Source organism: Hyposmocoma kahamanoa, unplaced genomic scaffold (assembly GCF_003589595.1).
Source record: "Hyposmocoma kahamanoa isolate Upper Pololo Valley unplaced genomic scaffold, ASM358959v1 102, whole genome shotgun sequence".
In the NCBI taxonomy this organism is placed as follows: Eukaryota; Metazoa; Arthropoda; class Insecta; order Lepidoptera; family Cosmopterigidae; genus Hyposmocoma; species Hyposmocoma kahamanoa.
The window spans coordinates 2,260,611-2,277,918 of NW_020653337.1; the positions used below are offsets into that span (position 1 = coordinate 2,260,611).

At 36.8% G+C, this 17,308-nt stretch overlaps 1 protein-coding gene across 1 annotated transcript; it reads left to right on the forward strand.

The window, feature by feature from the left end:
* Positions 1 to 242: 242 nt before the first annotated feature.
* Positions 243 to 15,813, forward strand: LOC113237609 (chromobox protein homolog 5-like). The gene is made up of 5 exons (XM_026474201.1): positions 243 to 413; positions 6,429 to 6,548; positions 12,045 to 12,237; positions 13,508 to 13,614; positions 15,571 to 15,813. Exons 1-5 carry the CDS (start codon positions 318 to 320, stop codon positions 15,625 to 15,627), a joined length of 573 nt encoding a protein of 190 aa, XP_026329986.1. The 5' UTR covers positions 243 to 317; the 3' UTR covers positions 15,628 to 15,813.
* Positions 15,814 to 17,308: the final 1,495 nt, after the last annotated feature.

Sequence of the window (17,308 nt, forward strand, 5' to 3'; positions counted from 1 at the left end):
TCATTTGATGTCCATAAATGATGGTCACTAGTTCATATTGAAATACATTTAAAGAAATATGGATATTTTATATTTCTGTAGATTGTACTTCAAAAGATTTTGTATTTCATAAAAATAAATATAACTTTTTATGAGTAAGATAATCTTATCATGTGACGTAATGCCATGACATTGTCGAAGTATTTACAAATGGCAACAATATGACACGCCATGTTTTATTTGAGCGCGCCATTTTGGATTCCGGCTTTCTGGACGCGTCTCCTGCTAATTCAGCTTGAGTGCGTTTTTGTGTTTTTTGGTGTTCTAAAGCCAAAAACATGGGGAAGAAGGATAAGAAAGGAGATACCAGTGCTTCCAGTGAAGAGGAATATGTTGTGGAAAAAGTTTTAGACAAAAGGACTGTGAAGGGGAAGGTTGGTGGACAGATTTTTGCGTTTCTGTATTTAGTGACGCTGCATGCATTTTGTACATTTTTTACTTGCTCTGTTGAAGTCTTTTCATGACGTGGAAATAACTAAAACTTCTCAAAGATTAAGTTACGATCATTGTATTGCCGGTAACCCATACGTGCTATATCAGTTTAGTCTATGACACTCGGTCTAGGCGGCAAGCCACGCCATATTTTCCACATTATTTAGGGTCATATTTACATATCTACGTAAGATTTTTACAGTTGTCTTGAATATACATTTTGGAGACAGCTTTGTTAATTTTATGTTAACATTTGAAGCCGATTTATTCATTTTCACAGTCGTTATTTCAACTGTATTAGTTCTATTCACTTTCTGCTGTTATTAGTGTTGTCACATGTGCAAACTGCTGCACTTTACTAATAATTATTATTTGCTTTAACCTGATGCAACATGTGACCAAAACATGAAAACTGTTTTTCAAAACTTTGAAGTCATGCAGTTTCTAATTTTTTCACATAGCATGAATATGTGAAATTTGAAGTTTTTAGAGATGAGATGGTGTAAAATTAAATAAAAAAAAATGTAATAAATATCTTACTGACATAATTCATAACGAAGAACAGAGAGTTAATTTAGAGTAATTTAAAACCACAAAAATAAAACTAAAAATGATTTACTGAGGGTCGTATTCTAGAACTCTACTCAATGCTCAAGTCAGGCAAGTCATTTGAGTATGGTTTAAAGCACTCGAAATCATACTTAACTCCCTGCCATTAGGGTCGTATTTCCAGTGCTTGTGTTTCAATTGCAATCCTGACTTGAGCATTGAGTAGAGTTCTAGAATACGAACCTCAAACCAAAACAAGACAAAAAGTTGATAATGAACAGCAATGAGGCAAAATCTGAACAGTTATTTAAAAAATAAGTAAAGCTCTAAACAACAGAAACAGAACGACAATGCAAGTTGTAAGTACTCGTACTGAAGTGAGTTAATAAACACTATATTTGATTTATCATTTCTGTGCTGTAAATCTCTATGGATAAATATTCCATTTTACATTCAGACGATATTATTTTATTTTCATCTTTATCATTTCATTTTCTATCTGCTTAATGTACTGTAACTTTTACTTAAAATTAAAACTGTCATGAATATTGAATTGGGCCTATTATAATAAGTGATCAAAATTGAGGGAGTTTATTTATCTAAAGTATTAACATTTTCTTAGTATGGACATACCCATTTCATCATCAATGCATATAAAATGGCTTTCTTTACTGTTTTTTTTAAACATTCTATAATATAGGATGTCTCCTGTTTACTTTTTGCCAATGTACTCAAACAATCAATAAATATAATCAGTTCCTAGAAGTTCTGAGACTTGTAGAAGCGAATGTCCATGTCATTTATTAGATTGGCTTAATTAACTTCCTCAATTCCGATCACTGATTATAACAAAACTATTTCTGTTTGTAACCTGGTTGAGAGAGTAGTTAAAAGTAGAATGCATGCAATGTAGAAACAAAGAATGGAAAACACTTGGGATTCAGCATTTGTATAACAAAGTATGCATATGTAGGAATGAATAAGCAGCCCCATTATTATAAGGACAATTCTGCCGTCTGCCACATACCTTTGAACTAGACTATGTTCAAACATTATATGATACTGATTCTTAGAGATGGAGTATGGAACAATAAGCACACCAGTTTATGATCAAACTTGATTATTACATTTTTACATTAGTTGTAGGAAGTGTATTAACAATTTTAGATAATCATCCGTAGAAAGCCAACATACTGACTGGATGTAATTAGATATTTGACCAAATATATAGACATCTCTAGCAGCTGCTGGTACCTGTAAAGGTATCTGGTTGAGTGAAGAAATAGATTTTTCACAGATGGCAACAGACAGTTTTTCACAGAGAGATTTTTCACAGAGGCAAAAAGGTCGCCCAAAATCTAGAAACAAAGATTTGCAACAAGTGCACAGAAAAATTAGTAATGTTTGATTGTTTTTTACGTGGCTTAGTTGGTAGTATATAGTATCTGACACTGTTTGCTGGAAGACGTTGTTTCGAATCCAGCCGGACCGAAGAAATTTTTTCTAAGTGTTTGATCTTTGTATTAACAATTATAACAAACTAGTGGAGTAATTTCACAAAAATAATTTAATATCATGGTGTTCAAATATTGTGACATACATACATAACTTAAAAATTACAACTATATAGATACACATCAATTACTTGATCTGGAACTGGGAAATTCCTTATACCAGAGCACCCACACCAAAACCAATTTAGAAAAGTTATCCAAATTGACCCACTCCTATAACAGTGGGAACCTCTACTCTCGAAGTTGTTGACAAGTATGTCCACCTCGGACAAACCGTCCAGTTAAGCAGGGTCAACTTCGGAAAGATGTCAATTGTCGAAACCGACTCGGTTGGGCAGCTTTCGGGAAGCTCTGGGACGTCTTCTTGTACACAAACCGCAGTTCTTGAAGACAAAACTCTTTGAGCAGTGCGTGTTGCCAGCGATGACCTACGGCTCTGAGACGTGATCACTATGGGCCTCACAAAAAGCTCAAAGTCACTCAACGAGCTTTGGAGCGAGCAATGCTTTTCTCTACGTGATCGAATCAGAAATGAGGAGATTCGTAGAAGAACGAAAGTCACCGACATAACTCGAAGGATTAGCAAGTTGAAGTGGCAGTGGGCAGGGCACATAACCTGTAGAACTGACGGCCGTTGGGGCAGGGAAGGCGTTCAGTGGGACGGCTCCCTACTAGATGGACGGATGACCTGGTAAGGGCGGCGGTTAACCGATGGATGCACGTCGCGTCCGATTAGCTGGTCTGGAAATCTTTGGGGGAGGCCTATGTTCAGCAGTGGACGTCTTCCGGCTGATGTGATCATGATCCAAATTGGTCCTCCTGAGAATCAAACACAGTACCTCCTTATCTGGCTCTACAGTGTTAACTGCTGAGCCACCAAGGTCATCAATAATAAAGGAGTTGTCACACTTCACCATGTCTCTATGTCAATTGTAGAATGATCTACACATTGTATTATAATATAGAAAAACCACTCATCGTATAAAACCATAACACAAATTATTTTGTCTTTGAAGACACCTATATTTACAAGTTAATCTGAAAATCGGATTGAAAACATAAGACAAGAACAAACAGCATTCTAACAGGTAACAAAATACTGGAAGTGGCTTTGTAATCTTCTCCTCCACTAATAAATTTAAGAAGGCTCTCAGGTCCCATAGGCAATGAGACTGATAGAGAAGACTGAGTGATTTATCCAGTATTCAGGTCAATAACAGGAATTTGAAGAGTATGTGCAAAAAAAAAAATGGGGCCAGCTGCAGTCCGTGTGAAACTTTCACCAATAGAAATCCAACATCTCTAATAACCAACAAAGTATTAACAGCTTCTCAAAAAACTAAAACTTACTAACCATGCTCATTAATGCTTCTGGATACAAGTTTTCCAAAATTGTGGAAAATCACGCTTGTTGCTATTACAGCCAAATCTGGATAGGGACCCGCTGGATTAATTTCCTACAGCCTTATAGGCGTGTTGCCAATATTCTTCCAAAAAATTTGAGAAAGTTTTTCTGAAGATTTCAAGAACTGGAGGGTTATCAAGTGCTGCATAAAATTAAACAGTCCTTTAAGAAAAGGGAGTAGGCCTGTATGTATTGGCGCTCTAAACTTGTAACGGGTCCGCCAAATTACTTTTTTTTTTTTAAATGAAATTAAAAAAAAAACTACTGAATATTTTCTCAAATTTCTTTTTTTATTTGAAAGTACAATCCTTCCGGTTAATAATGAAAAATAATTTCATTCAAATGGCTGCCTCGGCTGGCCATGCAGTAGCCTACACGATCGGTCCAATTTTTAAGCACATTATCGATTGTGTGCAGCTGTATTTCACCAATGGCTTCACGAATATTGTCCTTTAAAGCGTCAATTGTCTCTGGCTTGTCGGCGTAACACTTATCTTTGACGGCACCCCACAAATAATAGTCCAACGGTGTCAAATCGCAGCTCCGAGGTGGCCAAACGACATCAGCTCTGCGGCTGATAATGCGATCTTCAAAAACAGGGCGCAAAACATTGAGTGTAGCTTCGGCTGTGTGGCACGTAGCGCCGTCCTGTTGAAACCAAATGTTGCCAATATCCTCCTCTTCAATTTTTGTGAACAAAAATTCGTTCAACATGGCCCGATAACGATCGCCATTGACTGTTACGGCCACTCCTTGCTCATTTTCGAAGAAAAATGGCCCAATTATGCCTCTGGACCAAAATCCGCACCAAACAGTGACTCGTTTTGGGTGCGTCGGCTTTTCAATGTATGCGTGCGGGTTTTCTGTGCCCCAAATGCGACAATTTTGCTTGTTTACATACCCGCCAAGATCAAAATGAGCTTCATCTGAAAAGATGATTTTTTTTGCAAAATCGGCATCTTCTGTAAGTCGATCGCAGGCCCACGTAGCGAAGCGAAAACGCATTGGATGGTCAGTTGGCTTCAACTCCTGAACCAATTGGACTTTGTATGGCGTCATACCAAGGTCTTTATGCAAAATTCGTCTCAATGATGTCTCCGAAATGTTCAATTGTTGAGAACGACGGTGAATTGATGTTGATGGCGCTTCACGCACACTTTCTGCCACAGCAGCAATATTCTCGGGTGTACGCACTGTTTTGGGCTTTTCACGCATTGGTTTATCGATGAGGATGCCAGTTTCTTTCACTTTTTTCACAAGATAACGAACATACGGAGCTGACGGTGCTTCTCTTCTTCCAAAATCCGTACGCAATTTTCTCACACATTCTGCAATATTACCATGATTTTCAAAGTAATGTCGCAATATTTCCCAGCGTTGTTCAAGCGTATACACAACCATATTCGTTCAGCGGAAGGATAAAACTAATTATCTGTCAAATCAAACATGAGCTAAGTGTTACTATTCACGAAATAAGCACTAGTTGAAAAAAAAAACGTTAGATGGCGGACCCTTTATAAGTTTTTGAACGTGTCCCTTGAGTAGGGACCCAGTAATCCTCCCCTGAGGCTGACATAGTCACTCAAGGTGGCTAAAGCCTCATTAAAAAAAGGGAGTACTGATCAGCTGCGTTTCTGGACATACATAAGGCTTTCAACTGATCATGGGATGATGATCTACTCCCCAAACTACATGATACGAAGAAGAACTAACTGTATTCTACGTGCTCGCATCTGTTCTAAGTTCGGTGCTTGGTCGAGTTCTGTTTCACAGTAGACTTACTGCAAAGTGACAGCATGGAACCTGCTATGTACGTAGATCAAGCGTATCTCCAGCATCACAGAAGATTCAAGCATAGTTGAATATACTATAGCAATGGCTAAAGAAATTGAAAAGAAACCTATCGCAACCAAAAGCGGTGTAGCCAAATATTTGAGAAATAGCTGAGAATGCCCACAGTGATCACGAATCTCGTTAAACTAATGCTTCTTAATAAACAGCCACATAAAGATCAAAAGAAATGTCGTTAATACACAATACAAAAGTACTAACATAATATATAACCCTGTAAAATACATAAACCTGTACTGTGTTAACTACTTATATAGTACATCATCAAACCCATTAGGATCTACTGAATTGAGCTCCGGAGTTCAGCTGTCAACTGAAATAATAGTATTACAGAGATTTCTGAATATGTGGAATATGACCCAGAAGTAACAGGACTACAGACTGCTACAGTAGAAAAAATATAAAATCTGGACTCCTCAGCCACCAGAAGAAAATGGCAAGAAACCTTTTTGATAATCGAAACCGAGCACATTTAAAATTCTTGTTCATTTTAAATCTGAATCTACGAAGGTGAACATCTCTAGCTATTATGTTAGGACCGCCACTACGATGATAACCCATCAATGATTACGACTAATCTAACCAAAGACAGAAAAAAATAATTCAAAATATTAAATAAACATTTATTTGTTTTCAAGGTGCAATACCTGCTGAAATGGAAGGGCTACAAAGAAGACGAGAGTACATGGGAGCCAGAGGAGAACTTGGACTGCGAGGAATTGATTAAAACATTTGAAGATGCTAGAAAGGAGAAGGAGGTGAGATTTAGTGAAATAAATGACCTGAGAAAAGATTTGGGACAGTTTGTAACTTATAAAGTGGAATGTTTTGGTTCCTAATTTCATACAAATATGTTTGCGTGGTTAATTTCAAATTTATGTACTTGCTGAAACACTCATGTTGATATTACCATATTAGGGAGTCACCACACTTATTAATGGCTTAAGCCGGACAGATAAAAGCTTTCGGTCCATATATAAGAGTGAAGAAGTGTCTGTCTGTGTCGTGATCCCCTTAATGGTAAACAAGGTTCATGTTTGGGTAGATCATGCAAAAGTTTTTGTATGAAAACCGTCAGGACATTCAACCTCAAGCAAAAACTTCAAACTATTCTATACAAGTATAAAACAATATATTTAAGCAAATACGAACCACTATTAGAAACATTGTACGATTTAACAAATACAGTTCAGTTTTTTTTTTACATATAAAACGATAATCTGATCTGAAAAATGATAACATGGAGTAATAAAACTGAGCATTGAAATTATTATAGAATACAATTCGCTTGCAAAATTGATTTCACACATTGAAATTATGTAATACAGTGTGTCAAAGAAGTCGATACCATAACTGGAGGAACTTAATCTGTACTTTAAAACAATTTTTAATTTTCGTCTTGATAGTGAGAACGTTGTTGAATTGTCATGTACAAAACTTGGCTTCTCTAAATTCACTAAAGTGCTATGTAAATACATATGTGTGTGGAAAGAAAAATGTCATAAGTACATATATGCATGGTGTTCAAAATAAGCCTCTTAAGTTTCGGGTGCGAATATTTATATTATATTTTTTAATTAGTTGTATGCCCTTGGATACAAGTCCTTCAGTCGAACTGTTAGAGATAATAAACATGGAAGGTAATATAATACAGTAATAATAACGGCTATTAGTAGAACAAAATGTTTTTTTTCCTATCGTATTTATGTGAATTTTACAGGAATGACACAAATTGCATTTGATAGTACATCTTGGTTTTAGTCGTTTTTAAAAATTTGTTCTGTGACTTTGGATTTTTAATTTATTTCTTGACCTTAGATTCAAGTACGTCAGTTGAAATATATAAGAAGCATAGAAATAGTAGTAAACAATTTTTTTTTTCATGGCATTAAAGATAAATTTAAATACAAATAGGAAATAAATTGCATTCGGTAGCGTATATATGGTCAAGGTATGCCATGCCCTTTTTCACAATTATAAGTAACTTATAATTTTGACGTATTAAAATTTACAAAGTCTGATTCAACAGTTCAAATTGAATCAGAAAGTACGTTATAAGAGCCTATGCTCAAGGCTTATTTTATACGCGACGACGACGCGCGTTTCGACAAAAAGGAGATTGTTGCATTCGTAGCGATTCAAAGTCGATACAGATGCACGCGAGAAACGCGTTCAAAGCTCGTGTTTACGCGCGTTTGAATCGATTAAAACGCGCACAAACATCGCGTTGCAAGCAAGAAGCTTATATACTCCACTTTACACTTACAATTTCACGTACCTAGTTGCTTCATTTCAAAAATTAATAAACAAACCTAAAGTTAATACTATCACGTTAACACGCAACTACAGTATATCTGCGGCTGCAGAAGAAGTTGCGAACGTGTCCAAAGGTTTTTTTATAATATCAAGTGACGGGACGAACAAGTCGTGCGCCGCCTAATGGTAAGCTACACGTCTCTCCATAACAGTTGCAGTGCCACTCAGAGGCTTTAATTCGCAAAGATCTGAGGGGCACTGCCACTGCGCCCGTCACACTGACACATAAAGTTGACAAGTCCTATATGCCTGTAATTTCACCAGAGCCTTTACCCTTCTAACCGGAACGTAGCAATGCTAACAATACTGCTTCGCGGCAGAAATAAGTAAGATGGCAGTACTTCTCTGGACGAGCTCACAAGGAGCTCTGCTGCTGCTAATGCTCTACTACTTCTACTAGGTTTACTCGTTGCGTCTGCATCGCGTTTACGCGCGTCTTCGGCGCGTTTTATACGCCGTGTGCATAGGGTCTTTATTGTATAATAATTATATGATGCATTTATTTTCTGTTGATTGTTAATTTCAATTATACACTGTTTCAATGAAGTAAGCTTCCTCGTAATGGCATCAACGAACGATTTATTAGCACGCTTTAAATTGTCCCCCGAAATCTAGGCCATATATCAGAAGACTGACCATTATATATGTCACATATATAGATATGTAGTATGTGGAAGGAAGTCAGAACCGAGATAGCTATATCTATATTGGGTTAAATAAGTTGCTGTGTTGTTTTCAAGCTTTATTTTTATTTCGAATTATAGAGTAGTAGATTGTACGGACAACGGCACACCTGACTACACTGTTTTGTTCGAAAATTGCCTCCAGTGCAACGGAACAAGATACGTTAATGTGCTGGCGTGTGTACAACAAGTGCATAAAACGCGTCATTTTACCCGAGACAAGAATACCCAACCGAGCCCCAGGCGAGGGTGAATACTTAAGTCGAGGGTAAAATGGGTTTTATGAACGAGTTATATATTCTGATTTTCATTTCGATTGTGAGGAAATTAAACAGCAATATTACAAATAAACGATTACTTAATTGAAATTAAATGTAAACTTACAACAATTAGACATATTTAATGTAATGGTTACTTTATTTTATGCACCCACCATAAATACGAACTTTAAGAGCATGAGAAGTGAAAATGAAATTTTTCGTCTGTCGATAGTTTTGCATGTAGAAGTGGTAGAATTTACACTCTAGGAAGGCGAAGGTTGGTAGAATGCTAGTTGATACTTACTAATCGTTTTGGTGCATAACCGGGTTCTGCGAGATGCATGCCGTATTTAGTCGAGGCTCCTTCTAGTACGCTCTCTCTTGAATCCCTTATCTTAAATTTGTGCTGTGGTTATTTTTCACTTTCTAGTGCGTGACGGCATTTATGTACGCCTTCGAGGTTGCTTGGGAGGACGCAATGTGTTTTGTGGCTCTCTCATTCCTCCGTGCTCTCTATTATTGCCGCTTTTAATTATTTTTTTATATCCAGTTCTGGGTTTTAGGTCGTTTATGCAATCCCGTAACCGTATTTAGTTCGACTTTGATGATACAATATTTATTACATCTACGTGTCTGACCAAAAAGGTAACACACCAGTAGTGCTTAGTGTACATCTTCAATTTCGGCTTTACCACGCTTACAAGACCCCACTTTGGAAAATTTGACTACATAAGTAGACTTTCTTAAAGTAACCACGACTATACTATAATGATAACCATGCCCAATGATATTATACTTATTATTTATGCTCACTGACCATGCCTATGTACGATGATCCCTGTGACAGTTTTTAAAATTCTACACAATATAACCATGTAACGACGTATAGTAATTTACGTATTTCATAAACTATTTTTATAAGCATTGCTTTTAAATGAATAGCTTTTGTTTAAGTAAATGTATTAAAGTAAAAATAATTCAATGTTTATTAGTAAGAAATGCGCGGATTTTTTTTGTCCCAGTGCCACTGTCATTTAGCTAGTGTAAATTCAGTGACATTGAGTATCGTAATATGAATATGACACTGATCTCATGCATCTTTCCTACTCCACCCGCACGAATTACCTCGAGGTCGGGCGTTAAAACGTCAGTCAGTCATACGGATACTCATCGTTTGATGAACCTTAATGAGAAAGACCCTTAACATAACTGCAACCAACTTACCTTGTTTTATCAGCGAAGTTTTCATATGTAGAAGATAGAGCGTAAAAAAATAATAGCAAACTATGTAAGTCCAATGAACATTTGTGAAAGATGATTATCACTAGTATCAGGTTTCTTACCACGGTATGACTTCTTTTTATTTTCCCGATATTTCGGAACGGTTGCACGCTCCATGGTCACGGGTTGACTGGACGGCGGCAGATGACAGCTTTATGAGCAGACATATCTGTCTACCCTCTTGCGCTGTCGACGACTACCTTCATCGCGATTTGTTGTGGCGTTACCATTGTCACTCACTTTTTTCACACAAACCACACTCACTGTATCCACACGCGAAACTGAACTCGAGGTGTTTTTGTTTTTATTACTGCACGCATTAAGGACCGGATTCCATGCACTGGACAGTTTAAAACCATCATCACGGTTAAATGTTTTGTACTTCATGATCTCGATGGCTTCTCGTACCAACTGTGGTATGTAGTGACGTTCTGTCGAGAGTCAAACCTGATACTAGTGATAATCATTTAGTGAATAACCACGAAAGTCTTAAAATCTATATTTGTGAAAGAGTCCGTCCAGGGAAGTACTGCCACTTTATCTATTTCTGCCGCCAAGCAGTAATGTCAGCATTACTGTGTTTCGGTTTTGAAGGGTAAAGGTGCTGGTGAAATTACAGGCACATGGGACTTGTCAACTTATGTTTCAGTGCGACTGGCGCAGTGGCAGTGCTCCTCAGATTTTTGCGAGTTAAAGAAATAGAGAGATATTTAAAAAAAATGTTTTTTTTTTCCATTTTTTTCATCAAATTCCGGGATCATAATATTAGTAAATAAATATTTCTGTTTACAAAAGTAACAGGAAATGACCAAAAAATAAAGTTGACGTAGTGTTCATTGAGGTGTTGTTATAATTCTTCAATGTTTGACCTAGATTTCAGAAATAAATAAATAATAAATAACGCACACACTCAACATAGTTATAGTTAAAGTTAAAGAGAAAACAATTCATGATAGATATGTATGTATATTATGTGATTTGTCTATCGTACAAAAAATTGTGTTGTCTTCTGAATAGATTTGTTAGAGCCAAGGTTTTTGCTTTTTTAGTTACTTTAAGATCACAAATTTCACCTCTTTATGTTGTAACTTTTATTTATTTAAAGATACACCATGAACGTAACACAAAACAACCTTAGAAATAAATACACATACGTTCACCATACAAGGTGCTAAGTCGCTACAGGTGTACACAGCACTAAATATTTAGAGTAAGCCAATGAGATACAAAGAATAAACTAAAATAATAAAAATAAAACATTTAAAAATGTAAAATTACGGCAATAATTTGATTTAAGCTTGAAACAATTGCTTGCACTTGCGAATAAGTTGTTTAGTGTTCCCTACATGAAAGATGTTTATGTCACTGTCTCTGGTCACAGTCAAGTCATTGTATGACAGCATGAGTCTGTTCAAGGGGGTACCTTCCGAGATTAGTTCGGCCACTAGATAAAACAAATGATTTGGCAATGGGGACCCTAGGCACTCTACGAGGAACGTTTAAGTTGATGAGGGCCAGTGCCTTTGGCGACAATATACTTACTAACTGTAACTTGCTATTGTTCAAGTCACATTTGCACATTTAGATCTCAATTACGGTGGTAACCTGCCATGGCGACACTAGGCAAGATGATCTCTCCTTATGACCATTTAACTCATCCCGAGATACGATTTGGTTCTGTAGTAGTATGTATATATTAAACATTTTCTCGTAGAAAACAAAGAAACCAGAAGAGCCCCGCGGCAAGAAGAGAATCCGCGAGTCGAGTGAGGAGACCAGTACGAGTCGGAAAGGCCGCGCCACTAGCGTCTCCTCCGTTGAGGAGCCCAAGGAGTCGAAACGGGAACGCAAGGACGACAAGAACAAGACTGGTTTTGACAAAGGATTGAAGGCGGAAAAAATTATAGGCAAGTGTTTCAAGTTTGTGATAGTGATGACTTTTCTTCGCTAGAGTACAGTTTTTGACAAAGTGGTTGTCAATCACAGATGTACAGAGGTGGACATTTAGGTCCAGATTTTTTTTTAACTTACATTAGGTTGCAATGGACACACACGTTGATAACCACAATTTACACCCAAATTCACGAGTGAAATCAATGTAGGCCTTACAAATATTTCTCCCGGTCCGGGAATGGAACCCAGGACGTTTATGTGGCAGACCAGCATGGTGGCATTTCAGCCACGGAGGTAGTAAACAAAAAGTGTAATGAAATGTCATCATGGGATGAAAACAAACTTGTAATTGTAAAAAATCTTGTGGTGTAAAACTTTGTTAGCTCATCTTGTTTGTAATTGTAGCATTTTAATTTTATACGTTTGGGATGCTATAGTACTATTTTTTAATATACTTGGTACTTGGTGCAACGGGCTGGTATCCGACTCGAGGACAAAGCGCCTATTTTGCTTGTTTTTTAATATAATAGAAAAAATAAAAACAAATTGTATCAAAATGCATTACTCAGGTTTTCACTCTACGACTATGTTCTATGATAAAAATACTTTACTCATAATAAATACATATAAAAGGAATATTTAAATGAATCATTCGGTCGGAGTATTCAAAACATCTCTGCAATTGATAAAAATCAGTCTTATGCTAAGTTAAAATTGAAGTTGGAGTATTTTTTTATTACAATTTTGTACAATGCAGCTAGATTTATAAAAGATGTTGAGAGAATCTTTTTAATGCGCTGATCAACTACTTCTTTTTATTTATTAATACAAAGATCGAATACTATACTGTGAAATTACAAAAATGGGACTTTTCAAATTGAGCCTCAGGTGCATTGGCAGTTTCCCTCAGATCTTTGCGATTTAAATCTCTGAGTGGCACTGCAACTGTTATGGACAGGCGTGTCGTTTACCACCAGGCGCACGACTTGGTCGTCCCGTCACTTGATATAAAAACTGAACTACGGCACCAGCAGACCCGACGAATTTTTTTCTATGTACTTGTTGCAGCTCTTTGTTTATTAACGACTTTTTTGCCGTAGCGCCATCTGTGAGAAATCTATGAAAGTTTTTCTTTCACACAGCCAGGTACCTTTACAGCTACCAGCAGAAAATAATTGAATGTCACGGTAGTAAAACATTGTGATATGCAATAAACTTCATGTTACACCTGCTGTTAGGTTTTACATAAAGATGTAAATATAAATGGGCGTTATAACGTTTCAGGAGCGTCAGACGCGACAGGAGAACTGATGTTTTTAGTCAAATGGACTGATTCCGATGAGGCGGAGCTTGTCCCTGCCAAGGTTGCGAACATTAAGTGTCCACAACAGGTGAGCCTATACTTAAAACTTCTTTTTAATGTAAAAATAACGAGTGATAGATAATGTTCAAATATACACTATCCATTTATTAACCCAAAAAATATATAAACCATATTTTATTGTGGAGTAATGAGTTGAACCCTTAAAGCGCAAGTCTGAGTAGCTTTGATATTGAGTCATTTTTTCATTTATTTCATTAATTTATTTTCTTGATTAAAGTCCTTCAGTCGAAATATTAGAGTTAATAAAACAAAAACAAGCGCAAGTCAGTCTTTGTTTGGTTGACCGGTAGCGCGCTTGTCAATCATGCCGTATAGTATAATAAAAACTTGCAAAAATGACTCGAGTAAAACAAAAAAACAGGTTAGTGTCATATTCTTAACCGATTTGAAAAAGGAGGAGGTTCTCAATTCTACTGTATTTTTTGTACGCGATTGCATGTGAACCAATTTTGATAATTCTTTTTTTTTTTTTGTTGGAAAGTGGGTACCTCAGCATTGATTCTGTAAACTACTAGTTATCTCGACTCATCCGAAGAACAGAGTCTGATGTGATTATAGAGCGAAAATATTTAAATCGTCGTTATACTATGAAAACCATTATCTGGAATTTACACAGAAAATTACTCAATTTAGGATAACGCGACAAAATTGCTGTAAAAAGCAATCACTTTCAAATTTCGGTAAAACAAAATGTGGAATCATCTGTTACAAATTAACGTGTGATGACATTTGTGAAAACAAAAACAATTTTTGACACAGTGAAATTTTAATTGCATTGATTTCAAAGTTGATATTTTGTGAAATAATTGTTTTTCCCAGTATTGCGAAATACATAATCTCGTTATTCAAAATAAGGCTAATCGATAGGTGTTTTTAGAATTTTTATATCTTATTTCGTTTCGGAAACATAAAAATGAACAACAGTCGATCTTGATACCCACAGCGAAGAACAACGAACAAAATGTACAATGTTCTGGGAATAAACAGTGTTACTACACATACATCTTTGTTCTACGGATGAGTCGATTTATTTATATGTGGGACTACAAATAAATAACTAGTGGCTAAAGTCCCATTTAAATTTGAAGACAATATTCTACCTCCAAGAGTGGCAAACAAGGAAATGAACCCGGTTTCGCACACTTTCCGGTAACCGATTTCAATAAAACGTGGTTAAAATTAAGTTTAATATTCCACGCACGAGGGGCTTGCTTTAGACCGTATAAGGACCTTTGAAGGAGACATACCTTATTTTCATGGCTAAAGCTCGACATCCGAAAACTCTAAGATTACTTAGATTCGGTTTACAGTCATACATTTTTTCAAAAGGAGGTAAATTATTAAGCGCGCGATGGGGCGAACTATTTCTCAAATAAACAGACGTTTGTATCGCGTGTACCCAAAACGCTTTCGATTTTAGATGTAATTCCACAGACTTTTGAGGTCGTTTTTTTACAAAGAGCTCTAATTAAGTAGTATATTGTGTGATCATAGTTACCATTATTGTCATTACAATCAGTATTACCAAAATGATTTAGAAAAGTTCATTTCCTAATCCTACTGGACATTAAACCCGGGACCTCTTCATCCAGCGCCCACAGTGCAAACAGTTAAGACGCAATGTGCAATGATCATTGACTTACAAATGATGGACGACGGGTCTAATACAAAAACCACGAAAAAAATGTCCCAAGTCAACCTATTTAAATGTAGTGACATGTAAAGGAATATGAAAAAGCTAAAACGTTGAATTTAAATTGTAATGTCATCGCGGTACTGTCTAATTTTGCTTGCTTCGCTGTCAGTCGAACAAACGTAGACTAAAGCGTGAATGACGCTCTGTATACGATTTTAACGCCCTATAAGTTCGGACACTTTTTAGCGCGGACCCGACGTCCATATAATTGTAAGTCAATGGCAATGATAAATATTTTACCATTTGAAATTGTTCGTTTTGTTTCAGGTAATCGCATTTTACGAGGAACGACTGACGTGGCACACACCTGCGGACGCCGAGTGACTGCAGCGCATCAAAGTGTGAACGGACTACGTCTCCTACACGCTAACTCACCCCGAAGCCCGCACACGTCATTGGTGGTTATGTGAACGTTTATTAAGGACCTCATGCCCAACACTGAGCGTTGCTACTTAGATCGACGCGCCCAACTACTATGCGGCAAAGTGCTTGTGTAATGTGACTAAGGAATATTAAGGTGACAATCATTTTTTAAGGTGCGGATAACTAGTTGATTAACATAGCAGTCATGCCGTTTGCTTTCATGGTTTTTAATAGTGGGATGTTTCTTATTGTTAAATTGTTTATAATATATAAATTTCTGTAGGATTGCAAGTTCATTGTGTGAAAGTCATATCGCGTGACCTCTGTAATTAGTAAGGCTGTTAGGTAGTTGTCTGGTGTATGGGTAAATTTGAGAATATATATTCGAGAATAGTGACCCAAAGCAAAATAGTTCCTTTTTACTTTTTACATAACTCGATGGCTTTCTAGAATAGTGGCCTATCCCAAAATCACCTAAATCGTCAGGAAGATAGTTTAAAAACAACTGCAGAATATCTGAAATGTAAAACCGACGAGTTGTATCTTACGTGATTATTTTAAACAAACAGCTCGGTGTCTCTTTCACAATAAAGTTTAGTTCATTCTGAGTGCATCTGTGTAATAAGACAAAAATGAACTATTTGGTTTACGCTATTATTTTTGAAAACCATCGCACTATATTTTGTAAAATTCAGGCCACGTGGCCCGTATAATATATACCTAAGGACTAACATACGGTATAATAAAACACTATTTGTACTAAATAACTGCACGAATTGCACTTGGCGACGTGTATCGGAATCTGGTGTCAGGTAACCAGCCGCGGAATTGCCGATATCTGCCCGACACCCTTCGGCCAAAAGTCCTTCGTGAAGGTCGACAGATGTTCGGTTGGCACTCTCACAAAAAACGAATTAAATTTCACGTACTCCACTATCTCCTCAGACTTCGTGTAGTAATGCAGTAGCGACAGGTCGACAGCGTCGTCGGTATGGCCGGACGCAGGAGAAAGTTCGGTCCTGTCGGTTATTACCAATGATTGGAAAAAGGTGTTCTACATGTATGGACACATACATAGATATAGTTACAAGGAGCGACGTAGAGTTGTTAAAACCACCAAATATTAATTACTTCCCGAATTCCGGTTTTCCGGAAATGGTTTTACTGCCTTGTTGCCGTTCCGTCAATGTGCGGGGCGCGGTGAGGTATCTAAAGTAAGGAGGGGCGGCGATTGACCATTCTCGTAACTTTTTTATTCTCTGCTTTGGGAAAAGATCAGTTATCTACTGCATTTTTACATGGCACCATTAAAATTACTTTAAAATCTAAGTTCGACTTCCTAGGTCATTAGTTATGTCTTGATGTAGTAAAACCATTTCCGGAAATCCGGAATTCGAAAAGTAATTAATAAATATTTAGTGGTTTAACGACTATGTCGCACCTTGTAGCTATATCTGTACATATATTATATATGTAGAACAACTTTCCGACCATTTCTTATTAACTTATTACGAATAAGACACCGAACTTTCCATTAGTTACAATATTCACTTTCAAAACTGGGCTGGTATAACTGTGCCTAAGTTTTTTTAACCATAGTTGTTTTTGAGACAGGCTATTGTACAAAGCCATCGCAGTGAAT

Excerpts from the sequence above, each read along its gene's own strand:
- LOC113237609 (XM_026474201.1), top strand. The coding sequence starts at position 318 with ATGGGGAAGAAGGATAAGAAAGGAGATACCAGTGCTTCCAGTGAAGAG. Across the intron at positions 6,549-12,044 it reads ATGCTAGAAAGGAGAAGGAG|AAAACAAAGAAACCAGAAGA; the intron begins GTGAGATTTAGT and ends ATTTTCTCGTAG. Across the intron at positions 13,615-15,570 it reads ACATTAAGTGTCCACAACAG|GTAATCGCATTTTACGAGGA; the intron begins GTGAGCCTATAC and ends GTTTTGTTTCAG.